At 46.0% G+C, this 15524-nt stretch overlaps 3 protein-coding genes across 3 annotated transcripts; 1 reads left to right on the forward strand and 2 right to left on the reverse strand.

The window, feature by feature from the left end:
* Positions 1-42: 42 nt before the first annotated feature.
* LOC135813900 (HAUS augmin-like complex subunit 4) lies at positions 43-6649 on the reverse strand. Its single transcript, XM_065326927.1, has 9 exons — positions 6458-6649; positions 6211-6353; positions 5195-5326; positions 4125-4295; positions 3790-3871; positions 3317-3441; positions 2636-2760; positions 1510-1578; positions 43-1151 (listed from the first exon to the last, which is right to left on the reverse strand). Exons 1-9 carry the CDS (start codon positions 6621-6623, stop codon positions 971-973), a joined length of 1194 nt encoding a protein of 397 aa, XP_065182999.1. The 5' UTR covers positions 6624-6649; the 3' UTR covers positions 43-970.
* A 4752-nt stretch (positions 6650-11401) lies between these two features.
* On the reverse strand, positions 11402-13521 carry LOC135813928 (small ribosomal subunit protein uS5-like). The gene is made up of 6 exons (XM_065326963.1): positions 13424-13521; positions 13210-13351; positions 12600-12689; positions 12181-12462; positions 11859-12018; positions 11402-11581 (listed from the first exon to the last, which is right to left on the reverse strand). Exons 2-6 carry the CDS (start codon positions 13345-13347, stop codon positions 11433-11435), a joined length of 819 nt encoding a protein of 272 aa, XP_065183035.1. The 5' UTR covers positions 13348-13351; positions 13424-13521; the 3' UTR covers positions 11402-11432.
* Positions 13522-13731: 210 nt separating this feature from the next.
* LOC135813919 (general transcription factor IIH subunit 3-like) lies at positions 13732-15361 on the forward strand. The gene has a single exon (XM_065326950.1). It carries the CDS (start codon positions 13833-13835, stop codon positions 14781-14783), a length of 951 nt encoding a protein of 316 aa, XP_065183022.1. The 5' UTR covers positions 13732-13832; the 3' UTR covers positions 14784-15361.
* Positions 15362-15524: the final 163 nt, after the last annotated feature.

Below are 15524 nucleotides of genomic sequence, written 5' to 3' on the forward strand. Positions count from 1 at the left end.
GACATGCTTGCCACCGCGTTCAGCACACCCACAAATCTACTGTCAAGAATCTAAGGGTTTGTTAGTGAAACTCGAATAATGATTATTAGTGGCGTGAACTGCCAGAGTGATGATGATCCCTTGACTCGGATCTTATCAAGTTCACCAGTATCATATGCATACATTCTTATCTCGGAGAAGCTTGAAGCTTCCCACTCCGTTGCTAGTGTTTTGAAAACCGACAACCTTGTACTGTCGCATGCCGTAATATTTCATTGCTGGACAATAATATTAAAACGATCGTGTCAATTTCGAATAGAACATCCTGCTCCGTTGCCGTGTGTTGCTGCTTCTTGTTGCGCGCCATTGCCCGAGCGTGACAGGTAGCATGTTTCCTCTATTGTCTTGATTGTAGCTTGCTGTTGATACGCTAACACTGCGGACGAGCCACCGTGGTGAAAACAGTACACTGGTACAAAGACGTGTGCGGCTTCACTAGAATTGCACTCGCCAGTCCACACAGCAGTGTTTAGCATCATCACGGGCGAACTCTCAGGCGCCAACACTGCGACACCAGCTAGCAAGTAGCAGCAGTACTTGTGTGATGTGAACATAGTATTGACGGGTGCCAATGCACCACGGACTCAGTATGGGCTCTGCCGTGAGGCTGAGCCGTGCTGGCCACTGCACTGGTCAGCAACGTCACGCACCACCACTTGGGACATGTATGCACGACGTAGCAACGCACCGGCTACGGAATAGTGCGCAGAGCCGTGCCTGAAAGCGGAGTGTAGTGCGCCGCAAAACCGGGTACACGCGACTCCCTGAGTGCTGCAGACACACATGCTCATTGTCACATTGAATAATGACAGGTACTTGCACAAGACACAGCATTCGACGAGTGACGGCGTTCGCAGCGCAGATTTCTGTACAATACAGCGTGGAGCTATAGCGCCTGAACGGTGTATAGTAGTCTCCTTGGTGCACTGCATCACTGGCCGTGCCGGAGCTCCGAAAGCGCCCACCTCTTGTTGTCCAGTTCGGCCTGAAGGCGCGTGTACTCCTCCACGATGGCGTCGAAGCCAGAGCCGAGACCGGCGTACGCACTCAGAGCGGCTGTGCTGGCTACGTGCCCGGCGTCCACCTCGCTACGCGCTTGGTCAAGGCTGTGCCTAGCGCAAAGGAGAAAGAGACAGGAGACAGTATTACTGGTTTCCGCTTTCAACTACAGCCCACTCTGGGTGCAACAAGCACCACTGATTATGTGCAGGAGAACTTGTTCTTCATAGCCAAAGTTCGCTATAACATAAATACACTCACACTCGCATAAATACACTCACACATGTGAAACGAATGGTCTAAGATTTCCTGTATAATGATTTCATAGGCATAGTATGCAATCCATACAGATACGCTCGAGTGCATTCACACGCTCGTGTACACACACGTACACACACACACATTTCGAAACAACAAACACCGTGCCCGACAATACCTGGATGTCTATGTACACGTGTGCGTGCTACTTACTTGACCATGGTGAGTGCAGCTGTGTTAGGTGCTGTGTACGTGTCACACTTCACCTGGGCCTCTAGAAGTCTAGCGGCGGGCACAAACAACAACAACAAGAACGTGAGAATAGAGATTTCAAACAACACATCAACCACCGCTGTCAAAGCCCCTTCTTATGGAAGAGATCCTGCCTGGACAGACGTCCAAACTCCTCACTTTGTAGTATTTATTTTTATTTTTACCTGGGTACAGTATACCCAACAGGCCTTCATGGAAGTCAGCAAAAAATTTTAAAGGTCTCTCAGATTTTGATTACCTTCTGCCATCTACTTTTCCGCTCCTGCTCAAGGGACAACTAGAGTCCATGGTCGAAAACATGTTGACTGGCATAAGTATAGGTTAGTGCATGGCAGGGAGGGCCCTATGGCCCGTTAGTGCCTTCCAGGCTAGTCGGAAGGCTCGCATTGTCACGCAGAGTTGTGCTGCGCACTTTATACACAGATTCCGCAGACACCGAACTGCCTGCTCATGCAAACTGAACCGACTTTTATAATGCACAGTGAACTGCGAATTGTCAGCACAAATCCAACACATTTTCTGTGTAAGTGAAATTAGATGTGTTGGAGCTATGTGTCAGGTCGACGAATGTCTCCATATCCCTGTCAATTTTGTGCATTGTCGCACTATCTGGCTGTATATTATCTCGTTGCCTTGGTAGACTGTCAGTCATAACTCGTAACTTATTGGTCCTTTCTCTTTACATAACATGCCAGTTCAAGGTTCGAAATATCAGATGTTGTTACCTGGAAATTGAATTGATAGAAATCGGAGCTGGAAGAAACTTCTAAATAAGCGGTATGTTCGAATTTTAAAAGCCATATTCGAAATATCAGGATTCCATCTATAGTACCCAAGGTCAAACGACTGACATAGTGTAATGCAGGCTGCTCAAAAAGACCCGACTCGGCGAGGCAAGTGCTATCGGACCAACACAGAGCTACACTCACGCCATGCAGCTAACCCTGCACCATAGCCCCGTGGCAGGCATGTGCAGCGCTCGAGCCGCCTAGCCCCTGCTATGGTCATAAGGTTAGACGCCGCTCGCCGCCAATGTGGCAGTAAACAACAAGACAGGCATCCTTACTGAAGCTTCAGAGCAACGGTCTGACATCGGATGATGAGGAGTTTGCAGTGTTCGTCGGCTGCAGAGTTGTTCAACTTGTGCTCAACCAACATACTGTCCAGCAGCTCCAGACATCTCCACAGGACCTGAAAGGAAAGAGAGAGAGGGGGGAGCGAGAGAGTGTGTGTGTGTGAGAGAGAGAGAGAGAGAGAGAGAGAGAGAGAGAGAGAGAGAGAGAGAGAGAGAGAGAGAGAGAGAGAGAGAGAGAGAGTTTACCTGTATTAGATAGCAACGATGAGAGCAAACAAATGTTAGGTATCTCTCGAACTCAACAGAAACATAAAGTTACCATAAAAGTCCGTAAATAAGTACCAGCCCAAAATAGATGCCCCCATTCATCCTTTTGACTCTGTCTGTTGAAGTCAAGTTCAGCCCGAGGCGCGTACGGTTGGCACATGCAGCACGTACCATGTACATGGACACAAAAAATGACTTCTCCACTACACGCAGGTCAGGTCCGAAAGTTAGTTCGTGCCCGAAAGTCAGTACCTGCCCGAAAGTTAGTACGGGTGTGACCACTAAACTTGAAAGTAGGTACGCACATATTTACGGACGTTTACGGTAACAGTACATGCACATGCGAGAAAACGGCGCCGGCACAAACCAGATGCACAGACAGATTTTACAAAGGTACACACTCACGTCATAGTACTGCATTCTCAGTTGCTCAATCTGCAAGGAGTCATCGCTGATCAGCCGCTTGTTCGCCCGCACCTTCTGAGCATCAGTCTGCACCTGTTGCGAAAGTGCTACACCTGCCGGTAGACCTGGCATCAACAATGGAAACAGGAGAGACAGAGAGAGAGTGAGTGAGAGATATAGAGAGAGAGAACACATTGTAGCGGGTACAATGCTTGGCAACATGCAGAACGAGGACGAAATGGGGAAAAAAGCAAACCACAAACACCAACACAATATTTAACTCGGATACTGAGCCAATAAATATAATTAAAATAATAATCAAAATTGCTTCATAACTCGTTTCCTTGTGGTTTCTTCTATTTTAACCAACACAATACTAGTACTCATTTTTTATTCGTTTCCGATTCACCATTCAAGATACCATACGGATAATTAGGTCAATTTACTTTTTATAAAGTGTGCTTATCACCAACCTGCGGGCGCATAGAACGCTGTCAGCTCCCGCAGCTTCCGCTGCAAGTTGGCCTGAATGACTGGCACAATGTGCTTGCGTATCTGTGCAAAAGAATGACAAAAATTCCGGATCGGTATCCCACAACAATTATTAGTCAACACACACATACACCTCAGACCTGCCCATCGCGGAAGCGATGATAGCGAACAGCTATGCTAGACATAGCAACTTGTGCTGGGATTACACCATTCAACAGCTTGCAAGGCTGCACACACACACACACACACACACACACACATTATGCAACGTGCCATGGAACAATGAAGTCCGGAAATTGCGGAAAAGCAAACTAACCTGTTGCGCCGCAGCTTTGGTGGCCGTTGACGCGTTCCTCTCGACCTCGGACATAGGAATACCCAGTATTGACATTGGCTCGGCTTGGGGCTGGGCATGTTCACTGGGCGGCATGCACATGTACTGTGTGCTCTCGGCATGGGAAAGTCCATACTGTACAGTCTCCAATGCCTGAAAGACCGCAAGCAAGTACGCACCCGCAAACAGTTCGAAATACAGTCAGCCTAGCAAATAATGACCCGCGGCAGTGCATGAGAAAAGTGGTGTTGCTCGTGAGGTTGACAATATGCAGTCAAATGGTCACTAGGTCTGGAGATTGTGTCGTTATTCGCGAGTTGCCAATATACCCAAGGTCAAGGGTGGGACTATAGGTAACATAACACTCATCTAACAACACCATGCAACAGATAAGCGCCCGTCGGACAGGGCCTACCAGATATACGTAGCAACATGAAGTTCGAACTCGCGGGGACTACACACACGAATGCAACACCAAAACTGGACCAGGTGCATAATGATGATGAAGTGAGTACAAAGTGCCTACAGACCTGCAGGACGATTGGGGGTTGCACCGCTTCTATAGTGCTTTTTTCATTCATCATAAAGCCTCTTTTACGGATATTAAAACAGAACACAAATTCACTGCGACACGGTAAAGGATTAGAAAAGAAAAGAAAACTTGTATGTGTAGACCTGGTAGACTGTGTTATTTGATTCTCCACCGCCCCTCAATGAAACATGATGAAGCGAGTGAATGCCACGCTGCCGGGCAGCGCTGTGCAGCCCTAGACCTGCTAACACTGGGACGTGAACTGGTGCAGGTGCAAACTTGACTCACGCGCTCGGATTTCATTGAGCAGCTCTTTAGATCTGCAAGGCACCAAAAGTCTCTTGAAAGCAGCCATTTTGTCCAGAAGATGTGTACGGATGACATCACAATTACATCGTGTGCGCAATATATTGATGAGAGAGAGAGGGGGGGGGAGAGAGAGAGAGAGAGAGAGAGAGAGAGAGAGAGAGAGAGAGAGAGAGAGAGAGAGAGAGAATGGAGGCATGAGGAGAGCGCTGACCTTAGTATCAGTGGACGGTGATGACAAAGCCAGCGACTGGATTTGGGAATCTTCCAACACCTCCTCAACTTCGGTGTACAGCAGTTTGCATTTGAGCCACTCAGTGCGACTCTGACGCAGCTCATGTTGCCACTGAATGTTAAACATACCGCCACCATCAACAACAATAGCAGGAGCAACAACAACAACAACAACAACAGCAACAGCAACAGCAGCAGCGGCAGCAACAGCAACAGCAGCAGCAACAGCAACAACAACAACAACCACTGGCTATCGTGAGAATAAAGATTTGAACAACAACAACAACAACAACAACAACAACAACAACAACAACAACAACAACAACAACAACAACAACAACAACAACAGCAACAGCAACAGCAGCAGCAACAGCAGCAGCAACAGCAGCAGCAGCAGCAACAACAATGGTACATGACCTCTTTATCCAGGGTCATTGCTTCACTCGGATACAGGTCATCCTAGATTCAAGTAATGCTTGCCGATGGAAAACAAATCGTCGCAAACTTGAGTGGTGTACACTAAATGAATAAAATGATGACTTCTTCCCAAGGGGCACTCTGATAGAGGTTATGTTATGTTACCTTTATTTTACTTCACCATAGGTACAGGTATTGCTGCCTTCTTGCTGTGGATAAATGATGCCACAGCTCCTAGGCTATGATGAAAAGGTGGCTTGGCTCAACACAGGCTGGGAGACAACAAGCAGTAATGATTGCCAAGTCTGCTGACGCATAAAAAAAGGGCTTGTGATTATGCACAGCTAGCGGAGTACATGTAGTGACACCCAACCTCGAGTACTAGTGGATCAATTATTTACTGTATAAAAATTAATGGTCGATGCTTTCGGTGCTTGTACTACACTGTGCCCAGAGCCAACACATTCATCGGGGCGGATCTACCGCCACAGCTGTCATCAAATACTGTTGTGAGCATGGCATATAGTACATCACGTATAGTATATCCTAGCAGTAAACAATAATGGTATTCAAGGCTACCTTTTCAAGTTCAGAAGCTGTCCTCAAATCGGTCCCATCCCGGGACAAATAGTCCGTGCTAAGACGGGAAAGAACGCGGCTAAATTCTGGATTCGCCTCCAAATCGGTCTGGGTGACTTTTCCAGCAGGCAACAAGTGCTCCACTGCAAACCAAACAGACCAATAAGCGCATGTACCCGTCTACGATTGTAGCTCAATTCGAAGTGAGCAATGATTACTCCTTGGTCTTTGAATTTTCACAACCCACCGTTTCGCAGAACGCCGTCCATCTTGGAGCTTCTAGACCTTGAGACAAAATGGCCGGAGCAACGTTGTTGAAGGCTAAACGATTGGCTGAAAGTTTGCTCAAGCAAACTAATTACTTCTTCAACACAACGACATGAAATCTCCAAGACAAATCGTAGGAGCAGCATCTATTTTGAACAACAAGCTTGATGACGCTTGAGTTTCGCGCTGCGTTTCGTCATGACGACCAACCCGGGTTTTCCCCACTTCAAGTGCTACCAGGGAGTAGTATTTTTACTACTCTCTGTTTGGTCCTTTGTCTGGTATGTTTCATCAAGTACATACTATACTGTATACATGTCATAATAATACTCTTATTATTATTATTATTATTATTATTATTATTATTATTATTATTAAATTTTTGATAGGGCAATCCCCACAGGCCTAAGGCCTTTTGACAGGGTACCCTAAAAAATGAAGAACAGAATTACGGAAGGTATGCAAGGAAGAACTTGAGCGGACCTCCGCTGGGAGGGCATTCCAGCGGTCAGAGCCAAGGAAAGTGACAGAAAATAAACCATAGCGACGTTTGGCTGTCGGAAGAGCAAGGGAAGAGGACACTTGAGAGCGGGTGCGAGAACTAGTGCAGGTAGAATTAGAGCGGAGACAGAAACAGTTAGCAACAAAGACACTAGCCAGATCATGAAGCGCACGGTACGTTAGAACGTACAGCTTGAATTGGTACCTGACAGACAAGGGAATGATATGGTAGCGGGCAAGAACAAGGGAGACATCAGATAGGCGGGGCATGCAAAATACAATACGCAGCGCTCTATTACTAAGTCGGACAACACGGTCATGGAGGGAGGCAGAAAGGCAGTGAGCAAAGGAATTAGACCCATACTCAAGTATGGACTGAATGGAACAGATGTAGAAAGCCCTCTTAGCATCGATCGTTAAATGGTCTCGGACCTTTCTAAACATTCCCAACTTACAGCCTATTTTACGTTCTAATTGTGCAATGTGAACTCCAAAGGAGAGATGTTCGTCAAGAACTATACCGAGGTATTTCACGTGTGCACTAGGGGTGATGGTGACATCTTCAATCTGAACGTTGACATCGGGGTCAAGAGGTTTCGACTTTGGCCTGAACACAACAAGCTGGGTTTTCGAGGAGTTCAACATAAGACCTCTCGTTGCCAAGAATTCCTTTACTTTGATGATGTCCTCTGTGAGGTCTTTGCATAAGTTCTGGACATTCTTCCCCGCCCTGTATAAAGACACATCATCTGCGTATTGACGGGCTTTGCAGTGTTTGGGCACAGCGGGGAGTTTCCTCACGGACAAGTTAAATAGAAACGGCCCTAAAACAGAGCCTTGTGGAACGCCTCTGTTGCTTGTGTATGGTTGCCCTTGTTGAGTCTTAGTGACCACGCACTGTTGTCTGTTTGTAAGGTAGCTGTGAAACCATTGCAGAGCGACTCCGCCAATACCAATCTCAAGTAGTTCTTGAAGTAACATGTTGTGGTTGACAGTGTCAAAGGCCTTTGACATATCAAGGAAGGCAGCCACTACGTAGTCACCCTTGTCCAAGGCAAGCATCCAATCGTTGGTAACACAAGTCAGCAAGTCTTCGCAGGAGTGGCCTCTGCGGTAGGCGAATTGCTCTGCAGGGAGATGTTGCAGTGCGGGTGGTGCATTCTGGATGTAGCGTATGAGTTGATCATGCACTATGTGCTCAAGTAACTTTGACATATGGGGGAGCAGTGATATTGGTCTGTAGTTGGAGGAGACCGACCTATCACCGCGCTTGTGGATGGGGCGAACATGGGCTGACTTGTACGGAGCTGGGAATTCACCAGACGTCAGAGATTCAGATAACAACTTGGATAGTGAGGGAGCGATCTCATCGTTGATTAACTTGTAAGCAGCAACTGGAACATTGTCTGGTCCGGTGGCTTTACGGCTTTTCATGCGTTGGATGTAGTATTGCACTTCCGGAACACTGACTGATGAAAACATAACATAACATAAAAACATGACATAATTATAGTCACAAGAGACCAAAAAGAACATCCAGAGAAAAAAGAAAAGCAGCAAGCCCCAGACCTGCGAACACTGGCCCGGGGGCCAGGCTGCAAAATGGTGCAAAGGCCGCGTGACAGACTTGACTACCTGATATTGCTTTCTAGCAGGTTTTTGTTGTGCCAGAAAACTGATAAGTATGTACCAGGCACTTGTACAATATTCAGTACCATACTACTCCTTGGACCAAGTTGGTAGACTACAGGTCCTTGTTGCAAATAATGCTCAATACCCTAACAAAGGCATATTTAACAACAGCGACCAATATCTTTCTTGTGACTCGGAGTTTCGTATTCCAAAACACTCTTCAGACGATGAAACATATTCTGCTATTCGTTGGTTACATGTACTAGTATATAAGGTAATTGTAGGCTAAGGTAATGCTACAACCACAATAGGAAATAATATCAGCGCTGGAATGTGTTGTGGGTAGTAATGGGAAAGCAAGCGTCATGGCCGAGGTAATAATGCTACAACCAAGATGGGAGATAAAACCAGGGGTGGAACTGGAAGTAGGTTTCAGGAGAATGGTATCAGGCCGAAAAGTTGGGGAATAGGTCGTACATAGCAGACACGGTCCGGTGTGAATATCATCCGGGGGCATGGTGTGAGGGGATGTACATGTACATGTTGTATGTTTGCATGCATGTAGTAGTTATAGAATGTATTATGTTGATAGGGAAGGCCCTACAGATGGTGCCGTCTTGTTACAGGGAACCCTAAGTGCTCTTTACAGAGCGAAACAAAAACGGATAGATGCTCAACTAACTTGACGACACGACAGGCAGAGAATTCCACCAATGCCTGAGCCGGAGGCCCGGCGGCAAGAAGATCTCGCTGATCCTCAGAAGCCAAATTTTCAGGAGCAGACGCCCTGAGTGACCCAGATCTCGCTGAACTGGCACCAGAGCCGCTCGGAACCTGGTCACCACTGGAACTTTCCAGGGTACCATCATCCATAACCCCATCCATGTCACCGGAAAGGGGCACGCCACAAATCGGACTACAAACTGCAATAACTCAAAAAATAAATCGAAGAAGAAACGTCCACCATGTGGAGCAAAGAAAAAGGCCAAAGAAGGTCTGGAGTTCGGGAGTAATAGGGTGGCGGAGTTTGAAAATTTTCTTTGAATTGCTATGGTTTTAGGAGCGAATTAGGCCAAACACACTGTCACATTCGAAGCCCGAGCTCCGAAGTGTAATAATTATGTTTTATCGTCGGATGAGTTTTTTTATAAACTTTTTTTATCACGAAACTCGCAGTCACGAGAAAGATAATTTTAATGATCTCTGTTGTTATGCATTGGGCGCTTTCGAGTACACGTTTACACAATTCTGGAACTGTTTTTTTTAAATTCTGGAATGACCAAAATGAGCGATATCCACGATATTTCGAAAAGCAACCACGATATTCAAGTTACTACGAGGTGATTTGGCTATTTTTAACATTCGGCATTTTTTTAAACAAATGTGTACAATTTGCTTTTCTTCTGGCTGTTTCTCTGCTCCGGATGGCTGTATCGAAATATGGGTGGTGGCAAATGAGAGCCAGTTTATCGTAGATCAACATTGACCAGAACATTTGGTGCATACAATTTAATTCTCCCTGCCACGTACGTCGGTATAACTAGTGGTGGGTGCTTTGCCATTTTGTGTAAAATGTGAAAATTAAGCCCCTGAATGGACGAGGAGGGCAGTGAATTGCTTCCGCAGGGCCTTTGGACGACGTCAGGCCGTCTTGCCATCACTAAAGACAATAATGAAGAACAGTACTCGTAGGTCACGGAATACAATCTGTGAAAACGAAAACATGGCTGCGATGCTATGCTACCTATCCAATTCTACCGTATTACACAGCCACTAGTTACAAAATACAAACACACGGCTTTCGCAGCATGCATACAATGCAGTTGACAGATTAATTTTCATCCACTGGCAATCCTTGAAGTGATATCTATCAACTTCAGAACATTGATGACCGAATATCCCAGTTTGTGATGCCATTTTAAAAATTTTGTTAAAAAATGACACACCAAGTATTTGAATCCTGAGAATACATTGAAAGTAAGACATGATTCAGGACACTTTCCAAAGTGGGATCATTCCCAACTTTTGAGACAACGGGCATGAAGAATAGCACTTCCACTTGCAACAATTCATTTAGATGTAGCTTGCCTAGATAGAAGTGGCTGAAAAAACGTCATTTTACAACCATGTTAAAAAAGCCAAATCACCTCGTACGCGTAGCGGTTAAGTTACACGGTTTTTCCCTTATTTCAAAACGCGGTGCAAATCTCATATAATGTGTAATTTTTAGAGGTTAAGTTACATGCACGATTTATGTTGTAAGACTCGTGCATCGTACCGCATTACAGTACAAGTACCAAAATCGGCCGCAACTTCACCACAATGATCCCGGAAATTGTGGCACTTTACCTCTCAACCTTTTCGGCGATATTTTAGAACTGTCTCCGCAAGTTTCTGGAGGGACAGCAGTGACTGCCAGTTGAATCCCAGAACTACGGACAGTAGACATGTCCTGAACCCGATGAACTCAGTCTCACACAGTATCTACAAAAAAAAGCATGCATCTGCCCAAGAAAGACACAATACCAATATTCCACTATTGGCGAACCCATCCCAGCTTAGTTACAGTAGAGTCACGCACCGAAGAGCGCCCAAGAATACCACAGCCTAAAGTTAGGAGCGGCGGTGTTGATTTTCTGGCAGCTTGTCAGGTACATGATCCAGTACAGATTGTTTCCAAGAACGCAACCAGATTGCTGAAAAAGAACAATCCAGGCCACCCCCTTGGAAACAACATTCTTGGACGCGCGAATCTACTGTACACGTAGAATCTAACACAACCTAGAGAATATTGGAGAACTTCGAAGCTTTATTGCAACTGTTTACACGTCGTGGGCAGTTGGCAGAGAAGCTCCCTTGGCCAAGAAGTCGGTGAACTCCTGGTAGGGGCTCTTGGAGAAGGTGTTGGCTGACCACATGTCTGGGGTCAGGTACGAGTAGGTGTTTACGATGGCCTGGAAAGTAGCCTTGGCTGTAGTAGCAAATAACACACACAAACAGACGCCGTTTAGATTTTACAAAAAACATGGTAGGAAGAAAAACCCGAACAACAGGCATCACAAACACGGAAATAAAGCACAGAAATAATTATCTTAAAAAGCAATGCTGTACGGCTAGACTGCATCAGGGCTGTGACAGTTAACATTATGCCTGCAACTACATACCACAATAATAGAAAAGCTGCGAGGATCGCTTCTCTAAATTTGCCAGCTGAATTATGGGCAAATTGTTGGAGGAAACAAGCTTACCGAAGTTTCCAAGGGTGGCAGTCTGACCAGTGGCAGATGTATAGCAATCGTCGATACCAGCCATCATCAACAACTTCTTGGGAACACCAGCAGCGACAAGACCAGTACCACGGGGAGCGGGGATCAAACGCACACGGGTGGAGCCGCACTTGCCGGTGACCTGCACAAATCATCAAGAAAGGTCCAGAACAGCACATTTCAGTCACAGAGAAATTGAAAGCAAACCAGTTTATCGATAAGCAAAAGATCGCGATTTGAAGGCAACACTGGGATCTAAAGGCAACATATTTCAAGGACGCGTGTGGTTGACATCACTGCTTACCTTGCAGGGCACGGTATGGGGAGTGCCAATCTTGTTACCCCAATATCCACGACGAACTGGGACAACTGACAGCTTAGCGTTGATGATAGCACCACGGATGGCAGTGGCAACTTCCTTGGAGCACTTGACGCCAAGACCAACATGACCATTGTAGTCACCAACGGCAACGAATGCCTTGAAGCGAGTACGCTGACCGGCACGGGTCTGCTTCTGGACGGGCATAATTTTCAAGACCTCATCCTTCAATGCAGTACCGAGGAAATGGTCGATGATCTCGCACTCCTGTTCAGCAAAATGAGAAAAAAACCCATAGTCAGCACTGGTAAACGCACGTGTACTCCATGCAAATTGAACATTACACAAACTACACGGATGGTGAAATAAAGCAAAACAAACAGACATAAAGAAATGACACGAACCTTGATGGGCAGAGAGAACAGGTAGATGTCCTCCAAGCGCTTGATCTTAAGGTCCTTCACAAGGCGACCCAACTTGGTTACAGGTACCCACTGGGAAGAGAAACAAGAAGAACACATAAAGTGTGAAGATGACAAGAAATTTCTCAGTCACTGATTTTCGAACATGATGTTCACCTGGCACATACGCTATACAGGTGCAAGTCATAACCAGATAACTACGTAGGTGCTTATCATTGCTCCAACTAATATTTAACCGCAAGTTGTAATTTGTTGACTTCTGACATCATTTGCAAAACTTTACACAGAATAATTGTTAATTATCCAATATCCAGCATCCAACATGGAATCTTCACATAGCCAATGGTCATAAAACTAGGAGCCAACAGAGAGCATTTGGTATGCATATCTACTTGCATTTTTGAAAGCTCTCTGAACATGGTAGTGCACAATGTTACGTGTATGGGATTTCTCGTGGACAAGTGTACGCACGCACACATACAACCAAGAATGATCGACCAAACTCATATTCTGGAAAGGACTCAAACAGAACTATTTGATGGATCAAAAAGAAAGGGAACAGAATAAATAATACATGGTGGCATCCTCTTACCTCCTTGTCCTCGGGCTTTCCGCCACGACCTCCACGGCCACGTCCGCGACCCCTTCCACGGCCGCGTCCACGACCTCCACGGCCGAAGCCTCCACGGAATCCTCCTCGTCCACCTTCGGCTGGTGCAGCGTCCGCCATATTGCTGTTGAAGGAAAGAAATCAGCCCCCGTTAGGGTCGGAAAACATAGGAAAGACACAATCCACCATTGCTTACGGTGTTATCGACAAAGAGATTCTTTGAAAATAAGAAAGATATGCGCAAGCGCAGGTTGCTTTTACTCAAGCTCTACAACGCGCGGGTACGAGTGGAAAGATGAGTGGAAAGATTCTTGGTTTTAGAACGATTTCTAGCTAAACCTTATATTATTTCCAACCCGGACCTGATGAAATCCAGAAAACAACCCAAACCGACTCGATTTATTGCAAATTCATGTGATCTGACACACATGGTGTGTTGTTGACGTAGTTCACCACGCGGTCCTTGATTCTTTTTCAATCTGACAATTATTATTATTAATTTTTTCTATTTTCAATGAAGAGAACAACAATGAGAATGAGCTGGAGGTGACTGGGTTGGGAAGGAGATGAACAATATGATGTGGCTATGACACCAAGGAAGAAGCATGGAGACAAGAGAAAGCAGCCTTCTAGTAATAGTTTTGGATTGTCATCCAATATTTTGGGGCAGGCGAGCTGGCGACGAGAAGGGAATTCATTTCGATAAATTCCTAGAATCTGTGTTGGTCCTAACTAATTCCCATCTGTTGCTCGATGCACGTAATACGGTAGCACTCATAGCATGCCACACAAAAAAGAGCGAGTTTCTGTATCCCGCTGCTGCACAATCGTCGGAAGGCACCCAGTCGTCCCCCGTCAATGGAACACCATCAGCATCCTCTGGCAACAACACAACGACAATCGTGTCTGCTGCAACTATGGTGAACGACGGACGCTACGAACAATTTCAGGTGATGAATGAAACTGTGAAAGCCCAGCTCAGAGAGCTTGTACTGGGAATTCCGGCCGACTCTGCTGACGGCAGCGTTGACAGTAAAATCGAAGGCATTCAGCTGACTGGTGGCCTATCTCAGGCACTCTGTTATATCCAGCGCTCGATACGACAAGCGCCAGCAGGCACAGTAGTGAAACCGCGCATTCTGGTGATGCAGGCTTCACCAGATGCGCCTCACTCCTATTCAGACATGATGAACTGCATATTTGCCGCGCAGAAAGCTAGCATACCGATCGACGCCTGTATAATCGAATACAGCTCCGGCTTTTTGCAGCAAGCGTCCGACATAACCGGCGGCATTTACCTGAGAATTGATGACACGTCCGCGTTACTTCAGTACTTGTTGTTTGTGTTTCTGACCGACCAGGCGGCGCGCAGCATGCTGGATATGCCGGCACCGAAACAGGTGGACTATCGCGCCGCCTGTTTCTGCCACCGTCAGCTGGTCGACGTCGGATTCGTGTGCTCGGTGTGCTTGTCGATCTTTTGCCAATTCACGCCGATCTGCCAGACGTGCAACACTCACTTCAAGCTGCCAGCACTGAAGCGCAAAAAGGCGTAGCGCTTGCTTGCTGACCCCCAGTCTTGACTGTTTCTGTTTTGTATCGACCAGTCCAAAAAATATATATATATATTACCCACCTCGCACACAAATGTTTTAACTTATCTTGCTCGTAATAGTGCAACTGCATGTTCATGACAGGCTCATATTCTGCACGCGATAATTATGACACCCATACCAAGTAGGTATGGCTGGCACGTGTCTGTTTGCTCCGTTGTGTTTTTCAACTGCTGGCACCCAATCTAAAATGTGTTTTTAATCTGTTTTTGTTTGCTTAGTGACCGTATTTCCGTGTGTCCGCCCGCCTTTTACCGCCATTTTCAACTGATATTTATTTCTAGGAATTCATTCTTTTCAAGAGGGATGTGACGACGACACGCTTTCTGTTCTGTTTTATAGATCATTACAATTCATGGCTATTCTCTCTCTCTCCTCTTCTGGTCTTTGCTGTGGACCGTTCTGTCGTGCACATACTTGTCCCCATGTCATGCTCTGTATACCAAATACAGCCAGGCGACAGGCATGGGTCACCAGCGCGTCTTGGATTTGAAATGCCAGGTGCTCTAATTCTCCACTGATATGAGAAGTGATGCGTGAGCGATCATGTTAGACATGATTTTATCATTTTATTAAACCAGGGAGCCGTAAAATACCGATATTTAAGAAATACATGTACTTCGAACTCCTACAAAAAGTATCGTCGAAGTCGCACCAACCTATTCTGATTTATACACTGAGCAT

The sequence above is a fragment of the Sycon ciliatum genome, chromosome 1, assembly GCF_964019385.1.
Source record: "Sycon ciliatum chromosome 1, ocSycCili1.1, whole genome shotgun sequence".
Lineage (NCBI taxonomy): Eukaryota > Metazoa > Porifera > Calcarea > Leucosolenida > Sycettidae > Sycon > Sycon ciliatum.